The sequence below is a fragment of the Xiphophorus maculatus genome, chromosome 11 (genome assembly GCF_002775205.1).
Source record: "Xiphophorus maculatus strain JP 163 A chromosome 11, X_maculatus-5.0-male, whole genome shotgun sequence".
Classification (NCBI taxonomy): Eukaryota; Metazoa; Chordata; class Actinopteri; order Cyprinodontiformes; family Poeciliidae; genus Xiphophorus; species Xiphophorus maculatus.
In genome coordinates this window covers 15340999-15355808 of record NC_036453.1, presented here as the reverse complement: position 1 = coordinate 15355808, position 14810 = coordinate 15340999, and the positions used below count along the sequence as shown (strand labels likewise).

The 14810-nt window shown below is 44.8% G+C and overlaps 3 protein-coding genes across 4 annotated transcripts; 1 reads left to right on the top strand and 2 right to left on the bottom strand.

The window, feature by feature from the left end:
* Window positions 1-1689: 1689 nt before the first annotated feature.
* Window positions 1690-4883, bottom strand: LOC102220081 (deoxycytidine kinase-like). The gene is made up of 8 exons (XM_005803532.2): window positions 4651-4883; window positions 3552-3670; window positions 3117-3200; window positions 2932-3041; window positions 2573-2720; window positions 2271-2386; window positions 2097-2196; window positions 1690-1997 (listed from the first exon to the last, which is right to left on the bottom strand). The coding sequence occupies exons 1-8, from the start codon at window positions 4730-4732 to the stop codon at window positions 1971-1973; spliced, it is 786 nt and encodes a 261-aa protein (XP_005803589.1). The 5' UTR covers window positions 4733-4883; the 3' UTR covers window positions 1690-1970.
* Window positions 4884-7329: 2446 nt separating this feature from the next.
* pfdn1 (prefoldin subunit 1) lies at window positions 7330-10423 on the top strand. 2 transcript variants are annotated; one of them, XM_023342950.1, is made up of 4 exons: window positions 7330-7435; window positions 9680-9846; window positions 9917-10001; window positions 10298-10423. In XM_023342950.1, the coding sequence occupies exons 1-4, from the start codon at window positions 7400-7402 to the stop codon at window positions 10376-10378; spliced, it is 369 nt and encodes a 122-aa protein (XP_023198718.1). In that variant the 5' UTR covers window positions 7330-7399; the 3' UTR covers window positions 10379-10423. The 2 variants fall into 2 exon arrangements, with proteins under 2 accessions (XP_023198718.1, XP_005803591.1); XM_005803534.2 differs by having other exon boundaries at window positions 10295-10423.
* Window positions 10424-10468: 45 nt separating this feature from the next.
* Window positions 10469-12774, bottom strand: ttc1 (tetratricopeptide repeat domain 1). Its single transcript, XM_023342949.1, has 7 exons — window positions 12421-12774; window positions 12174-12234; window positions 11963-12075; window positions 11329-11365; window positions 11103-11251; window positions 10870-10924; window positions 10469-10786 (listed from the first exon to the last, which is right to left on the bottom strand). The coding sequence occupies exons 1-7, from the start codon at window positions 12772-12774 to the stop codon at window positions 10647-10649; spliced, it is 909 nt and encodes a 302-aa protein (XP_023198717.1). The 3' UTR covers window positions 10469-10646.
* Between the last annotated feature and the right edge of the window lie 2036 nt (window positions 12775-14810).

Below are 14810 nucleotides of genomic sequence, written 5' to 3'. Positions count from 1 at the left end.
AAAATAAAAGGGTTAGGGTCTCCAGCAGCCTGCAGATGCTAGGGTTAGCCCTAACCCTACCCCAAAAAGTCAAATTTAGAGAATATGATCAGTTCATGGTAGCATCGCTGCCTTGCAGCCAGAAGGTCCTGGGTTCGATTCTGAGACCTGGACCGGGTCTCAGTTTGCATGGTGGATTCTCTCGGGGTACTCCAGCCTCCCACAGGAGGAAGACTAGGTCTCTAAATTCTCCTCAGGTGTGTGGTTCATTCTCTCTGTCTCGGTGATGAATTGATGACCTGTCCAGATACACATGAGAGCATCACACGCAGAATATAAATCTGTTCTATTCATAAAGATCACCGACACCCGGGAACCGGACAGTAGCATGAGGTCCAACTTAGGGAACCTGATAGACCAACAGGCGACCTCCGGTCTGCTCCAGCCTGGGTTGGGTCATACCTCACCAGTAGTTCTTCCTCTACTGCCCCCACCTCAAGGCGTCCCCCAGGGCTCGGTGCTCTTCTGTTCGTCCTTTACCTTCTCCCTCTTGGAAGCATCTCCCTTCAGCCCTCAATCTTCACTGCTATGCAGAAGACCTTTCACCTTTACATTCCACCAAACTTTTCCTAAGCTGAACCACGATAAACGTAATGATAGACTCCGCCCATCCTAGACTCCACTCAAAACTCTGCTGCTCTCACTCCCTCACCCTATGTAGTGCAATGAAGCAGCTCCATCCTCAAGGTGACGCAATGTGAGGCGAGACGCTCACTGCAGTGTGTTGACCTAAAAAGGACCTGACGGTGTTCCTGATGGCTGGGTCTTTAGATCTTTAGTCTGTTCCCGTCTCAGGTCAGAGTCCCATCCTGGCTCAAGTTCTCTATCATAATTCACATTCCAGGAAAATCACCTCATTGGTGAGGAAATGTTCTGAAACTGGTTCAGTCACATGTTTGATACCAGATTGTAGCAGGTCAGCTGAAGATGTGTTCCACTTAGAGCTCAGCTCGGTCCACTTCAGATCTGCTTCCAGTACCACCCACCCTGACAGACCGGCATGCTAACTGGAAGATCTGGCTTCTCCACCTGCTGATTAAGGACTTTCTGATTGAGTCAGAGTGGGCCCCACACCTCTTCAGAGAGCTGGAGGTCTGGGGTCCATAGAGGGACCAGTTGGTGTTCCTCTGCTAATGGGGCGTCCTCTGGGTGCAGCAGCAGAGGAAGACTGCTCTGTCTGGGTTCTGGTCACTAAGTGAGTCAGGATGACTCGGCGTTTTGTGGATCTTTATCCCAGTACTGATGAAAGTTTAAATCTGTGAGGCGGCAGTCTCATCCAGTCATCTTAGCAATGGTAATTTGTTGATGCTTTAGGTTACAGCACAGGACCAGAACCGATGGACCCACTCTGGACAGATGTTCATCACAGGTCTACCCACCCACCCTACCGGAACCAGAACCAGAACAGGCCTGGTTCAGCGTTTTCTGAGGCTGATTGGTGGAACTGGACCGGAACCGTTGAAACATTCAGATTTATTATCGGAGCGCTGACTGGAGAGCTTCACGTTTCCATGACAACCAGAAAATACAGGTTTAATAAACATAAAAGGCAAAAAAAGTTCAGATTTCTAAGATCTATCAGCGTCTTATTCAGAGCTGGGTTCTGAACTGCGCCGACTCCATCCAGAACCAGTAACAGAGTCAGAGCAGTTTGGGTTCAATTTCGTTTATTTACAGAATCTAGGAAGGGATGCATTCACTGTCTCCTTAGTGTGTAGGAAACAGGAACCCTTCCAGTATTTAAGACCAATAAAAAAAACCTGAAGCATAAATACACACACACACACACACACACACACACACTGAGGCGCTTTCACTATAAAAACTGAACAAATTAAACTTTACAAAGTCGCAATAGGGGGACATCATAACAAGCTGCTGTCCAATCAGAAGCCTTGCTGTTGACATTCTGTGAGGTGATTGGAGGAGTTTCATAGTGTGCTGAGAAACTCCCTGACCTGCAGAACAAATGAATGTCACGTGACCAGACTTTCAGAATAAAAGCTGTGTTTGATTTTCAGAATAAATGCGCCACCAGACTTTCAATATAAAAGCACCTTATCAACGATGTCTTCCTGTTTGATCCGATCGTTGTGAAAGTCTTCGTTCACATCCAGAACCAGAACAGGAAGTTCACTGAGGTACTCAAAGTCCAGCCTGCACGCACAGAAAAATGATTTTATCCCACTGGCCCTGAACGCAGCAGCAGCCGTCTGAGCGCGCTCAGTTACCGGAGGTTCCTGTCGTAGAGCCACGCCTCGTGTTTGAAGTGCAGCTGCTCCAGATACTCCAGAGGGATTCCCTGCTCCTCCTGCCGGCCGCGGTGCAGCAGCCGCTGCATGCAGCGCTGCAACACACAGAGGACCTTGAAGGCACCGGCAGCAGGTTCACACAGAACCTGCTGTAGGTACCCTGAAGGCACCGCGTTCTAAAGATCTGTTTATATCAGTTATTCAGACCCGGCCAGGTGACCGACCTGGTTATGCTCTCAGAATCGGGCCGGTCACCTGGCGGGAGAGGAGTGGTCGTTTACCTGCGGGGGGGCTCTCAGGTAGATGATGGCGTCCAGAGCGATATCGGGTTCAAACTGGTTCAGCAACCAGGTGTGCCAGTCCTGGTAGACGCTCCACTCCGTGTCCAGCAGGTTGCCGCTCTCAAACAGGTTGGACGCAAAGACGTACCTGAGACAGGTGGAGAGAGAAACGGTTCTGTTGGGTTTCAGTCAGAATCTCGGGCTGAACCAGAACCCTGACAGAACCTGCCAGGTGCTGCCGTGACGATGACCTTTCACACTCGCCCACAGAAACACAACACTTTGATTTGTCTAGAAAATCCAGATCAGGTTCTGGAGGAACCGAACCCGGCCGGTGGGGTTCTGGTTCTGGTCGGTACCTGTCTGAGTAGACGGAGCGTTCGTAGAACTGAACCGGGTTCTCCGCCTGCTGCAGCTTGGCTGATGGAGGCTGAAGCTGAGACCGGACTCTGCTGAGGCAGGCGTAGCTCTGCACAGGTGAGGCACAGGTGAGACACAGGTGAGGCGTAGCGCAGCATCAGGGGGCGGAGCCTGCTGCACTTACCTGGAAGGTGTAGGCCCAGCGGCTCGGCTTGTCGTACAGCATCTGCAGGATGTTCCCTCCACTCTTCTGGGAGGAACTCAGCTCCTAGGCGCGTGGACAGAGGTCAGAGGTCAGGTTGTCTTGCTGATCAGTTTGGAGAAACTTTCACCCTTCAGTCTGAAGAAGCTAAACTTTCATATTAGTCTTTAAAATACCAAAAACTTCAACATAACTTTGTTTTTCAGCTGCAGTTTTTTCCTGCTGCTTCATATTGTTTGATCCTTGAACCCATTAATGAATTTATGATCGATTAACTTTCTTCATAACTTCTCTGTAGAACCACCAGCATGAAATGAAGCAAACATCACAAAGAGCCCATTCTGGTCTACGCAGTTCTACAACAGGAAGCTCCTCCCACTCTGGACCAGCCTCTGATTGGCTGCCTCAGCTGCTCACCTGGTAGACATCGTCGCCGTCGCTCTGAACGTTGCACCACTTCCCGATCGGTTCTGGGATCACCTCCCAGTCCGAGGAAGAAGCCTGGAGGATGCGGACGAAGGTGGATTTACCTGCAGCTGCACACACACACACACACACCTGATCAGCACCCACTGACTGAACCAGGACCCATCAATCAGCTCCTCTCCTACTGAACCCGACAAACCGAATCCAGCTGACAGTTCAGCTGCCGACCACAGGGAGTGATGCAGTGAAATGTGATGCCGAGTGGAAAACAGACCACCATTTCTCTCCTTCGTAAACACGCCATCGACCCTCCTAAGTTTCTTATAATTCATACAGTCTGTAGAACTGTGTGTCTTAAATGTTGAATATATATTTAGTAATGTACTGAGCGATATGTGTGTGTCCTTAAGACTATCACTGCTCATTGTTATTTGTTTATTCTTATTACTTTATTTATTTTAAGTTTTATTGTGTGCTGTGCTGGGACAAACCAGCTTCCCCCCTTAGGGGTCAATAAAGTCTTAACTTTGAAATGCACCACCTTTATTCTGGATAACACAGAATCTCTACCTGACATTGTGAAATATTTGCATCAAATCTTAATTTCAGCCTGAAGTAGCTGTGAGCAGACGCCGGCCGCTCCCTGAACCGCCTGTAGAAGAACGTTAATGAAACGGATCAGAAGATCCTCAGTCCAGCTGAACCAGTTCACCGTCCTCTGGTCTCAATGGGCCTCCAAACAATCAATGTGGAATTGATTAATAAGAGATTGTAAAAAGAAATGCTTCATCTAATCTCCTGTTAGAGAAGGAATTCTGAATCACAGACTGGTACTGTGACCTTTAGGCTATAATCAAGCTCTTGTCATTTGCTCAGTATTTCAAACATAAAGAATTTTAAGAATCATAAATACGGAGGAGTTATATTTGGTGGGCCTGTCTGGTCCAAAACGCCCGGACCGCCGTTTTGTCGCAGTCCGGCCCGGACCCTCCACCAGCGGCTGGTCCGCTGTGTTCCCGCCACCTGCTTCGGTTCTGGCGGGTCGGACGGGTTCTGTTCCTGAGTCCACAGGTTCTGAGGCAGAACTCACCGATGTTTCCCTCGATGGAGATCTTCCTGTGTCTGCGGGAGCCGGTCGGAGCTCCGCGGAGCCGCTTCGGAGGAGTCGCCATGTCTGACCGGTGATGACGGGAGGATTTCTTGAGGCTGCGGATGTTTACCTGTCCAGCTGGTGTTTCTCTGAGCTCGCGCTGAAACTGTGAAAAACCGCGCGACTCGCTTCACAGATTAAATTCCGCGCTCACAGAATTCCGCCTGCGGGGCGGGGCTTCTTCTTCTTCTTGGCTTTATTGGCGGATGGCAACCAACTTAAGGCGCATTTACCGCCACCTACCGGACTGGAGTGTGGTCTTAATAGATATTCAGAGGGAATTTAATAATATTTGTTCTTTCACAGACACACCGGGGACTTGAAGGGTTTTAGAGCTTTAAGAGTTTTGTAAAGCATTTCTGATCAGGGAGAACTACATTATAACAAGCTGCTTATGTGAATATTTATTTATTTATTTATTATGTCCTGATCATGTATTTAACAGTGTCTTGTTAAATTATTGTATAAATACATGTTTTGTTAAAAAATCAAATCTTCCTTTTCTTCTTCTTCTTTTTAACTTTACCAAAACAAGCATAATTCACAATAGTGTAAATCCATCAAGGACATTGCAGTGGCGGACTTATGGGAATGCAAAAAAAAAAAAAACTGATTAAAACAATAATAAAAATACTAAATAAAACTACAACAAGGAGATAAATGCTTTAGGATCAACATGCGTTGGTGGGCAATTCCATTACCCTTTCAGTCAGGTATTCATATGTTTCAATATATTTTGGAGATTTCAAATCTGGAATTCAGATAAAATAATGTTAAGAACTGGGGACTGTAATGGAAAATTTTAGAATGTGCCCCTCACCCCTTTTCTGCTTAAGATTGTGTCTGATGATGAGATCATCTATCTGCATGATCTTATCATGTGATTGGTCAAGCTGCTCTCCTATAGACTTCTACAGTGCCATATAACAGCAGGGGACGTCCTTGATCCTGGAGACTATCTAGTGTTACTTCCCCAACCCAGGACTTATCTTCCCCCTCTAGCATCAAAGAACAACCCCCTATCCTTAACAATAGACAAATGGCCAGACCATCTGTGTTGGTACATCACAATCAGGGATTCACACCTATTGTCCAATCAAGTCTCTCTTCTCTGACCAGAAGCCAGGTCCACTGTTAGTCAGCACAGACTGACAGACTCCTTTGACTCTGTATTTCTGTTCTCATCTTCCAAGGTTTTAATAAATTTCTTATTTCTTCTCATCCAGACTCTTGCTAATGTAATTTCTTCCATGACAGGGAGAATCTCAGCACTCTTTGCTTATGAATAAAGAATTTTGCAAGACAAAATATCAGATTACACATCCAGAGTTCTATTGCTTTCCTTTTTTTAATAACACTCCAAATGTTACCATATCTCTAGAAATCAGGAAGTGCAATTTTCAGTTTTTTCCACCTCTGTAAGCGATTCCAAAATGTCTTGGTTTGATTGCATTCATAACAGACATGGTCCATCGTTTCTATATCCCTTTCACAGAATGAGCATTTATTGTCATCTATTTTAAAGTGATTTATTAGTAGCTCTTTGCAGCGATAAATAAAATTTAAATTTTAGAGTGTGTTTCCTTAACCTTCGGTTATATGTGGAGTTTTAAAATGTAGAGGTTTTAACCTTTCAATTGATTATTTTGTAAATTTGCAAGGAATGTTAATTTTATTTATCTTCCAAGTGAATAAAGTTTTGTGTAGACAGCTTCTAATTACGTAGTTATTGAGTTATTAGTCAGTGAATGATACTCCATTAATAGTTAGACTGGGTAATTGTGGGCTTCTTCTTCATCTGTTTAGAGGATGTTCTTGTTGTTTTTTTTGTTAGTTTTTTACATGAAACATGAACAGGATGAGCACTTTGGGAGGATTTGTTTTACTTCATTTGAACTCTCAGCTCCATATTATCATTAAAATCTTCCTGTACATATTTCAGCCCAATCCTCCAAAAAAACACATTTTCTTCTTCTCAATGTGACTGAGGATCATTATATCATTATGATGGTTCATTGATGTTGCAAGAAATGACATGGCGCCACCTACTGGTTAGTGTGTGTGTGTGTGTGTGTGTGTGTGTGTGTGTGTGTGTGTGTGTGTGTGTGTGTGTGTGTGTGTGTGTGTGTGTGTGTGTGTGTGGTGGGGGCGGGGGGATTCCTCCACCATAAAAACCCAGAGGACGATCTGGATCTGAATCTGGGTCCCACGGGTTCAAGAGGTCCTGGATCAGATGAGGTCCATCTACCTGATGAATAAATCGGCAGAAGGTTAAAGGTCGACAGCTGAAAATGAGATTTAATCCATTTACTATTTAACTGCAAACTGTTTCACATTGTATTGCCTCAGTCTGACTAATCATTACATTTGGTGCTTTTATTTTGAATATTTATTCATTATATTTTGAATAAACAAGAAAATTTTCTAAATAATATTTTAACGGGTAATTTTTCATTGTTTAAATCTAAACCAAATTTTATAAAAGCAGTTTAAAGAGCGAATCAGAATAGTTGAAAACCTTTCATTGATCTAAATGTTTTATTATTCCTGCATCATGTTCTCGTTGTACAGAAGGTTTTTGTTTCCATCTGTACTGTTTGTTTGAAAAACATTCTCAGGTCACCGCTGGGGGCAGTGACGCACCCGGAAGTCCTCCACGTCGCTGCGAGCCGAGAAGAAGAAGAGGCGCATGATGGCAGCTCCCGTGGATCTGGAACTGAAGAAGGTACCGAGGTTCTGGTTCTGTCTGGTGCTAAGTGGTACTAAGTGGTACTCTCTGCGCTCACCTGTTTCCGGTCTGACCATACAGAAAGCTAACAGCTAGCAATTAGCCTGCAGCATCTGGCTAGCCGGAACCAGAACCTCATTTATCGATAAGTGTGGAAGGTTCGGGGTTCTGTTAGAGCGGTTCCAACTTTATGGTTCCTCTGTAGTCGGGTTTGGACCTTCCATAGAATCCGGAGAACTCTTCTGTTTCTGGACTGATTATTCTGATTATTTTTCGCCTTTCTTTGCGTGTATCCGCCCCGCTCTCCTCAGGATGCAGCCGCTCTGTTAGGGTCAGAACCCGGTCGTTCACCCGGAGGAAATAGCGGCCTCTGAACGCACCACTCATCTATTCCCACTGGTTTCCTTTCTGGAACCGGACCCTGGTGCCGTGGTACCAGGACCAGAAACCTCGTGGGTCAACTCTGAGGGAGGATTACTGCTGGAGGCCTCGTGCATAAAAGAGTGCGCAGTTTTCACACTAAAACTTTGCGTACGAACAAATTTAGAAAAGGGCTGCGCACAAAAACAAATTCAGATGTAAAAGCCGTTCGCGCACTTTGCCTTTATAAATCCCAACTTGCGGGAAATAGAGCGCAGCTGATGGTCCGCCCTGTCGCCACCCATAAATACATATGTAAATTAGTTTAAATACCCGGAAGTCTGCCACCACGTGAAGCAATAACCATGGCAACGTCCTTGTTTGTAGCAGTAGAAGCATTTATAATAATAATAATTACATATTTTATTTAAAAGGCGCTTTAAGAGCACATAAGGTCACCTCACAAGAATAAAAATAATACATTTTAAAGCAAAAAAAAAAATCCAAATTGTTAAAAAAAAGATAAAGAAAGAAAATGCCTGTTTGAACAGCAGAGCGTTCAGTCGGGATTTAAAGACAGGGAGCGTGTCAGAGCTTTGAGTGGGGAATGTGGACGTTTATTCTAAATAGTGGAATCATGAGCATAAATCGTACATTTACAGAGTAGAAATGCCTTCTGTCCAGAAAGGCGCATTCACAAAGCGGGCCTGGCTCGACTGCAGGCAGTTACACCGGTACCGGTACCGGTACTGCAACTTCTTCAAGTTTTGCTCAGAGCTCCAGGATGATCAGTCTAATCTAAACACTAATAAACCATCATCAGCATTTCCCAGCAGATCAATATGATCTCTGATCAATTGCTCCCTCTGAATCCTTCCATTGGCGATGTTCTCCATCAGAGCCAAAGCTCACCTTTACGCAGCTGCTTGTATACATGATATTGTATGTATACACACCTTGATCAATAATCAAACCTGATGATTATTTTTAATCAGCAGGTTTGAGTTAATCTGCTGTTTTCTTCTTTTAGTGAGAATGAAATGACCCCATAGATGCATTTCATGCACTCCGGCGCACAGACCAACGCGTTACATCTTTATGAGACAAAAACTGAGGAAAAGTACTATTTACATTGGAGTGAGGTTTTCACATACTTTAATTTTATTTTCATTTTGTGTGCTTGTTAGGTTATTGTCTGAGGATGAATGTGCTTCAGTTTCATCGTTTACGTTTAAACAATAAAATATTAAAATAATTTTTTAATTATTTTAATAATAATATCTTGGTCTAAATAATTGAATGTGAATGTCGTCAGATTTCAGTGTATTTAGGTGAGTTTTAACGCTTTGTAGTTTGTTATTGTCCACAGAAAACGTTCGCGCGGCTGCCGCACATTTTCACACCAGGGAAAACGTGTGCATGCCGACTTGTGTGTAAAACATGGCGCCGCACATTTTCTGTGCGTACGCACGCTTTATACATGAGGCCCCAGGTCCCCCAGGTCCTCCAGGCCTGGAGGTGTCCTGCAGCTTCTAGGCGTCTCTGCTTCAACACATGAGGAGAATAATGAGGTCATCAGCAGAACTCAGCAGGAGACTCAGATGTGTTGGACCAGGGACACGTCCAAAGGTTGAAGGACATGTCCCTCAATGACTGGAGCAAAGGCTCCACTGTAGGCCCTGAAGCTGCAGCTCCACGCCTCCTGTCTTGGGGCTGTTTTTTAGCTCAGAGTGACGCCTCCTCTCCTGTTATTGGGGTTGTTTTTTTAGCTCAGAGTGACGCCTCCTCTCCTGTTATTGGGGTTGTTTTTTAGCTCAGAGTGACGCCTCCTGTTGTTGGGGCTGTTTTTTTAGCTCAGAGTGACGCCTCCTGTCGTTGCAGGCCTTCTCGGAACTGCAGGTGAAGATGATCGACACGCAGCAGAAGGTGAAGCTGGCCGACCTGCAGATCGAGCAGCTTGGTCGGGTCCAGAAACACACCAAGCTGACGCAGGCCGAGATCTCCACGCTCCCTACCAACACGCGACTCTACGAGGGCGTCGGCCGCATGTGAGTGGTCCCCCACTGAGCCGTGACATCATCGGCGGAGAGGGCGATCTGTGACTGTCTGCCATTTCAGGTTTGTCCTGCAGTCCAAGGAAGAGATCGACGACCTGCTGACCGACAAACAGAAGACGGTCAATGACAAGATCAAAGAGCTGGAGGTAAAGAGCTGAGATTTGCTGCACGCCCTGAACACATCACGGTTCTGCTGCTGGTTCATCTGGCGCGGCAGGTCCGGTTCTGCAGACCTGAGTTGTGGCCTTCATCATCCTGAGGCGGCTCAGACTTTATCATTTACTCAAAAAGCAAAAACTCACTTTTTAAAAGTTGCTCTGAATGAAATTGAAGGATCTACTGTCAGCCTATCAGGCTCTTCCAAAGCCATGACATCATCACACTCAGCCTGGTTTGTGTTTGTATGGTCCGCTCTGACTTCTGACCTGTGTGTGTTCAGCAGAAGAAGGTGTACCTGGAGCGCAGCGTCAAGGAAGCAGAGGACAACATCAGAGAGATGCTCCTGTCCCGGCGAGCCCACTGACCAATCAGATTCACTTCCTGCTCATAATAAACTCATTAAGCTCCGCCCCGTTTCCCGTCTGTTTGATGATGTCACAAAAGCATGCTTGCATCACTTCTTGTTTGCTTTATTAACAGCTGATACAGCAGATTATGTCATCAGAAAGCAAGCTCCTGATTGGTTGAGTCTGAAGTCTGGCGTTGCAATGTCCTGCGGTATCCTGTAGCTTTAACCAATCAGGAACCTCAACCATAATTTGATAATCTGTTTCTGTGATGTCACGATTACATCATCCGGTGTGGTTGTTATTGGGGTTCTGGACAAAGTTGATGGAGAAGGTACCGCTGGACGAGTCCTGCTCGATCTGGAAGTTGTTAGTGGAGAGTCCGAACGGCCGCAGGATCAGGTTCCCCAGGTCCTTCAGCTTACCTGGACAGGACACACGTTTAAGGACAGGTTCAGGGACCAGGTGTTCACAGCACAGACGCGGTGCGTTCAAGGGCAGTACGTACCCATCATCTCCTCCTTTAGCTTCTCGTTTCGCTCCTCAATCTGCTGAGGCAGCCTCTGAGGGACACACAAGGTGAAGGGTGGGACAGGTGAGACGGGAACAAAAGGACTTTAAACTGAAAGCGTAACTGAGGATTTGGGTCAAATTTGGTGTACAGAATCTGAAACATGGTTTTCCTCATGAAGTCGGAACCAGACTTCAGTGCTCGTTGGTCCCAGCGGTCAGTGAACTCACCATGCAGGCCTGCTGTGCTCCACTGTGGCTCGGATCTCGCTCCAGAACCTTTTTGTAGTCCTCCAGAGCTTCATCAAGCTTCTCCAACTTCTCATAAAGCTCCGCCCTCCTCAGCAACGCCCGCAGGTACTCTGGATCCAGATCTATTGCTATGGTAACCAGAGCCAGTGTGCTGATTGGTTAGCTTATTTAAAGTAAAAGGTGATAAAATGATGTGATGACTCACCTCTGCTGCAGTCTGAGATGGCCTCGTCCTTCAGGTCCTGAAAAGACACAGAGTTGTTAGCGTTCTGCTAGTACAAACCATTAGCATAATGCTAATACACTTAGCATTGTTATTTAACAGGAGAGTTGGGTTAGCTGAGTCCACTCATATATCAAAAACTAGACGCAAAGCAACAAAGCCGAGAAAACTCAAAGAAACTAACATTTAGAATATTTAAAAACATAGGAGCCAACAGGCTGTATTGAGGTAGCATAGCGTTAGCATCACATTAGCCTAATCAGAAGCAGCAAAGCTCTAGCATGGTGTCAGTGTCACGTTTGCCCTACTAAGTGCAGCATAGCATAAGCGTCACATTAGCCTTACCAGGTGTAGCATAACGTTAGCCCTACTAGGTGAGCATAGCGTTAGCATCACATTAGCCTTACCAGGTGCAGCATAGCGTTAGCATCACATTAGCCTTACCAGGTGTAGGATAACATTAGCATCACATTAGCCTTACGAGGTGCAGCATAGCGTTAGCCCTACTAGGTGAGCATAGCGTTAGCATAACGTTAGCCCTACTAGGTGAGCATAGCATTAGCATCACATTAGCCTTACCAGGTGCAGCATAGCGTTAGCATCACATTAGCCTTACCAGGTGCATCCTTGCAGCCGCTCTGTTGGAGAACATCACTGCTCTTTCTCTGCTGCAGCTAACTGGACATAGAGCCAAGGCCTGGGTGTAGCTTAGCGCCGCCTCTTTCCAGTCTGCAGAAACACAAAAACAGTTGCACAGAGGGGAACAAGGCACCTGAACGCATCATGACCTGAACCCTGGGCCAGACTGTAGGCAGAACTGAACTCACCTCCGGCTTTGAATAGGCCGTTTCCCGTTTCCTTCAGAGCGACGCTCTGCTGCCGACGACTCTGAAACGGAAACACTCGCAGCTCAGATTTACTACTTAGAACCTGACGCCTGAAAGCTCCACAGACTGGTGTGAACTGGTATAAACTGGTTAAGTTATTCTGAACTGGTTGTAATGGTGTAAACTAGCTTGAACTGGTTTGACTGGTTTAAACTGGGGGGAACTGTGGAGCAGAGACTGGTGTTACCTCCTTCTCCTCCTCCGTCAGCTCCTTCTCCACCTCCCTCAGGTAGACATCGTCAAACTCCACTCTGGACGTTTCTTCATCTGAATCCTGAAAGACCTGACTCTCCTCTTCCTCCTGACGCTCCTCTTCCTCCTGACTCTCCTCTTCCTCCTGACTCTCCTCTTCCTCCTGACGCTCCCGTTCGTCCCCTCCTCCCTCTGTCCATCGCTTCCTCTCTTTGGCTCCTCTCCCAATTATTCTGTCTGTTTTCGGAAGCTCTTCCTCCTTCTCCTCTTCCTCCTTCGTCTCCATGCTGTCCTGACAGTCGTAGAAGTCTTCCTCCTCTTCCTCCCTATGAGCTCCTCGGCTGCTCATCCTGAAGCTGAAATGAGACGTTCACTGACCTTCTGACCCTCCAGCTGGACCTCAGATAGACACCAGAACCAGTTTACACCTCCATCATCATCATCTTCTTCATCCTGAGCGTGATCACGTGGTACTGCAGGTCGGAGATCTGAGATCAGCTACACGCTAACATCTAGCTGCTGAGCTAGCTGTTGCTGAAAAGCGACCCTGTGACGTCAGCGGGCTGAAGCGATCCGGATCAGCAAGTTAAAGGATTAAATATTGAAACCAGATGATTTTACGCCGTCTCACCCGACAACACCTCACAGACAGCCGGGTAGTCTGACGTCACTTCCGGGTTCTTCTTCTTCTTCTTCTTTTTTTTATTGGCGGCTGGCAAGAAACCTGATGGTTGCATTACCGTCACCTACTGACATGAATTTATACAAACATGGTCCATCCATCAATTTTCTTCCCCCCCTTTATCCCAGTGGGGTCAAGAGGTCAGCTGGTGTCTCTCTCCAGAGGTCAACAGGCAAGAGGCAGGGTCACTCTGGACAGGTCGCCAGTCCATCATTTTACAAACATTACCATATTCTATTAATTATCTTTATTATATTCACATTGTAGTTTGTTTTTTTGGAAAACAATCTAAATTTACCCGAAGCACACTTATCAAATCAAATCGTTTTTTATTTTTTTCTAAATTCCTCTAACATTAATCTCATACCTTCTACAAACTAAAATATGTTCTATTGTTTCATTTTCTGTACAATTATACAATATTGACAATATTGACAATTTCCTGTATGTGGACTTCCTGTTATAACTGTTATAACTACAACTGGACTTCCTGTTATATATATATATATATATATATATATATATATATATATATATATATATATATATATATATATATATAATATACAGTACAGACCAAAAGTTTGGACACACCTTTATAATTCAATGGGTTTTATTTATTTTCATGACTATTTATAAGGCAAGAAATCCCACTTATTAACCTGACAGGACACACCTATGAAGTGAAAACCATTTCAGGTGACGACCTCTTGAAGCTCATCAAGAAAATGCAGAGTGTGTGCAAAGCAGTAATCACAGCAAAAGGTTGCTACTTTGAAGAAACTAGAATATAAGGGCTATTTTCTGTTGTTTTACACTTTTTTGTTTAGTGCATATTTCCACATGTGTTATTCATAGTTTTGATGCCTTCAGTGTGAATCTACAATTTCAATAGTCATGAAAATAAAGGAAACTCATTGAATTAAAAGGTGTGTCCAAACTTTTGGTCTGTACTGTATACTATATGTACAGTATATGTATATGTATATACATATATATATATATATATATTTAAATATATATATATATATATATGCTGCCTAGATGCTTGTGGTTTGATTTTAGGTTTTAATTCTGGTTTTTAAAGTTTTGACATTCAGATCGCTGCTTGTCTCAGGTCATGTCAGATCATACAAAGTGAACAGAAACAGAACACTATGTTGTTTAACTGCAGCCTGATCTGATTAACAGCTTTTTAAGTTTTCCTATTCACCGTCATTTCCTGGCTTTAGTGACTGAAAACACATCAATTATTGGTTTTAAAAGCTCTTTTCTTTCAAAACTCAGATGATCTAAAATGATCAGGATGTTCTGATCTTTAGTGATCCATTTATTGATTTATTGTAGGAGTTTTATTGGTCACGTTTTATTTTATTGTCCTGTAGATAACTTTGGTCTTTCTGGGTGTGTGAAGTCTAAATAAAGATTTATTGATTTATTGATTGATTGATTAATTGATGAAGGTTCTGGTCTGGACCAGGTCAGACGTGATGCAGCATAAACAATGGCAGTATCATGCTGCTGGGAATGTTTCCATCATGGCTGAAGCTCTGTAGAAATAATCACCAGTTAACTGAACCAGAGTCCCCGTCACAGATGATGATGTCACACCTGGCCACACCCAAAGTGGGCGGAGCTTCCATGAAGCATATTAACAAACAGGAAATTATTATTATCTGTAGCAGGTCCAATCAGTTTCTGGT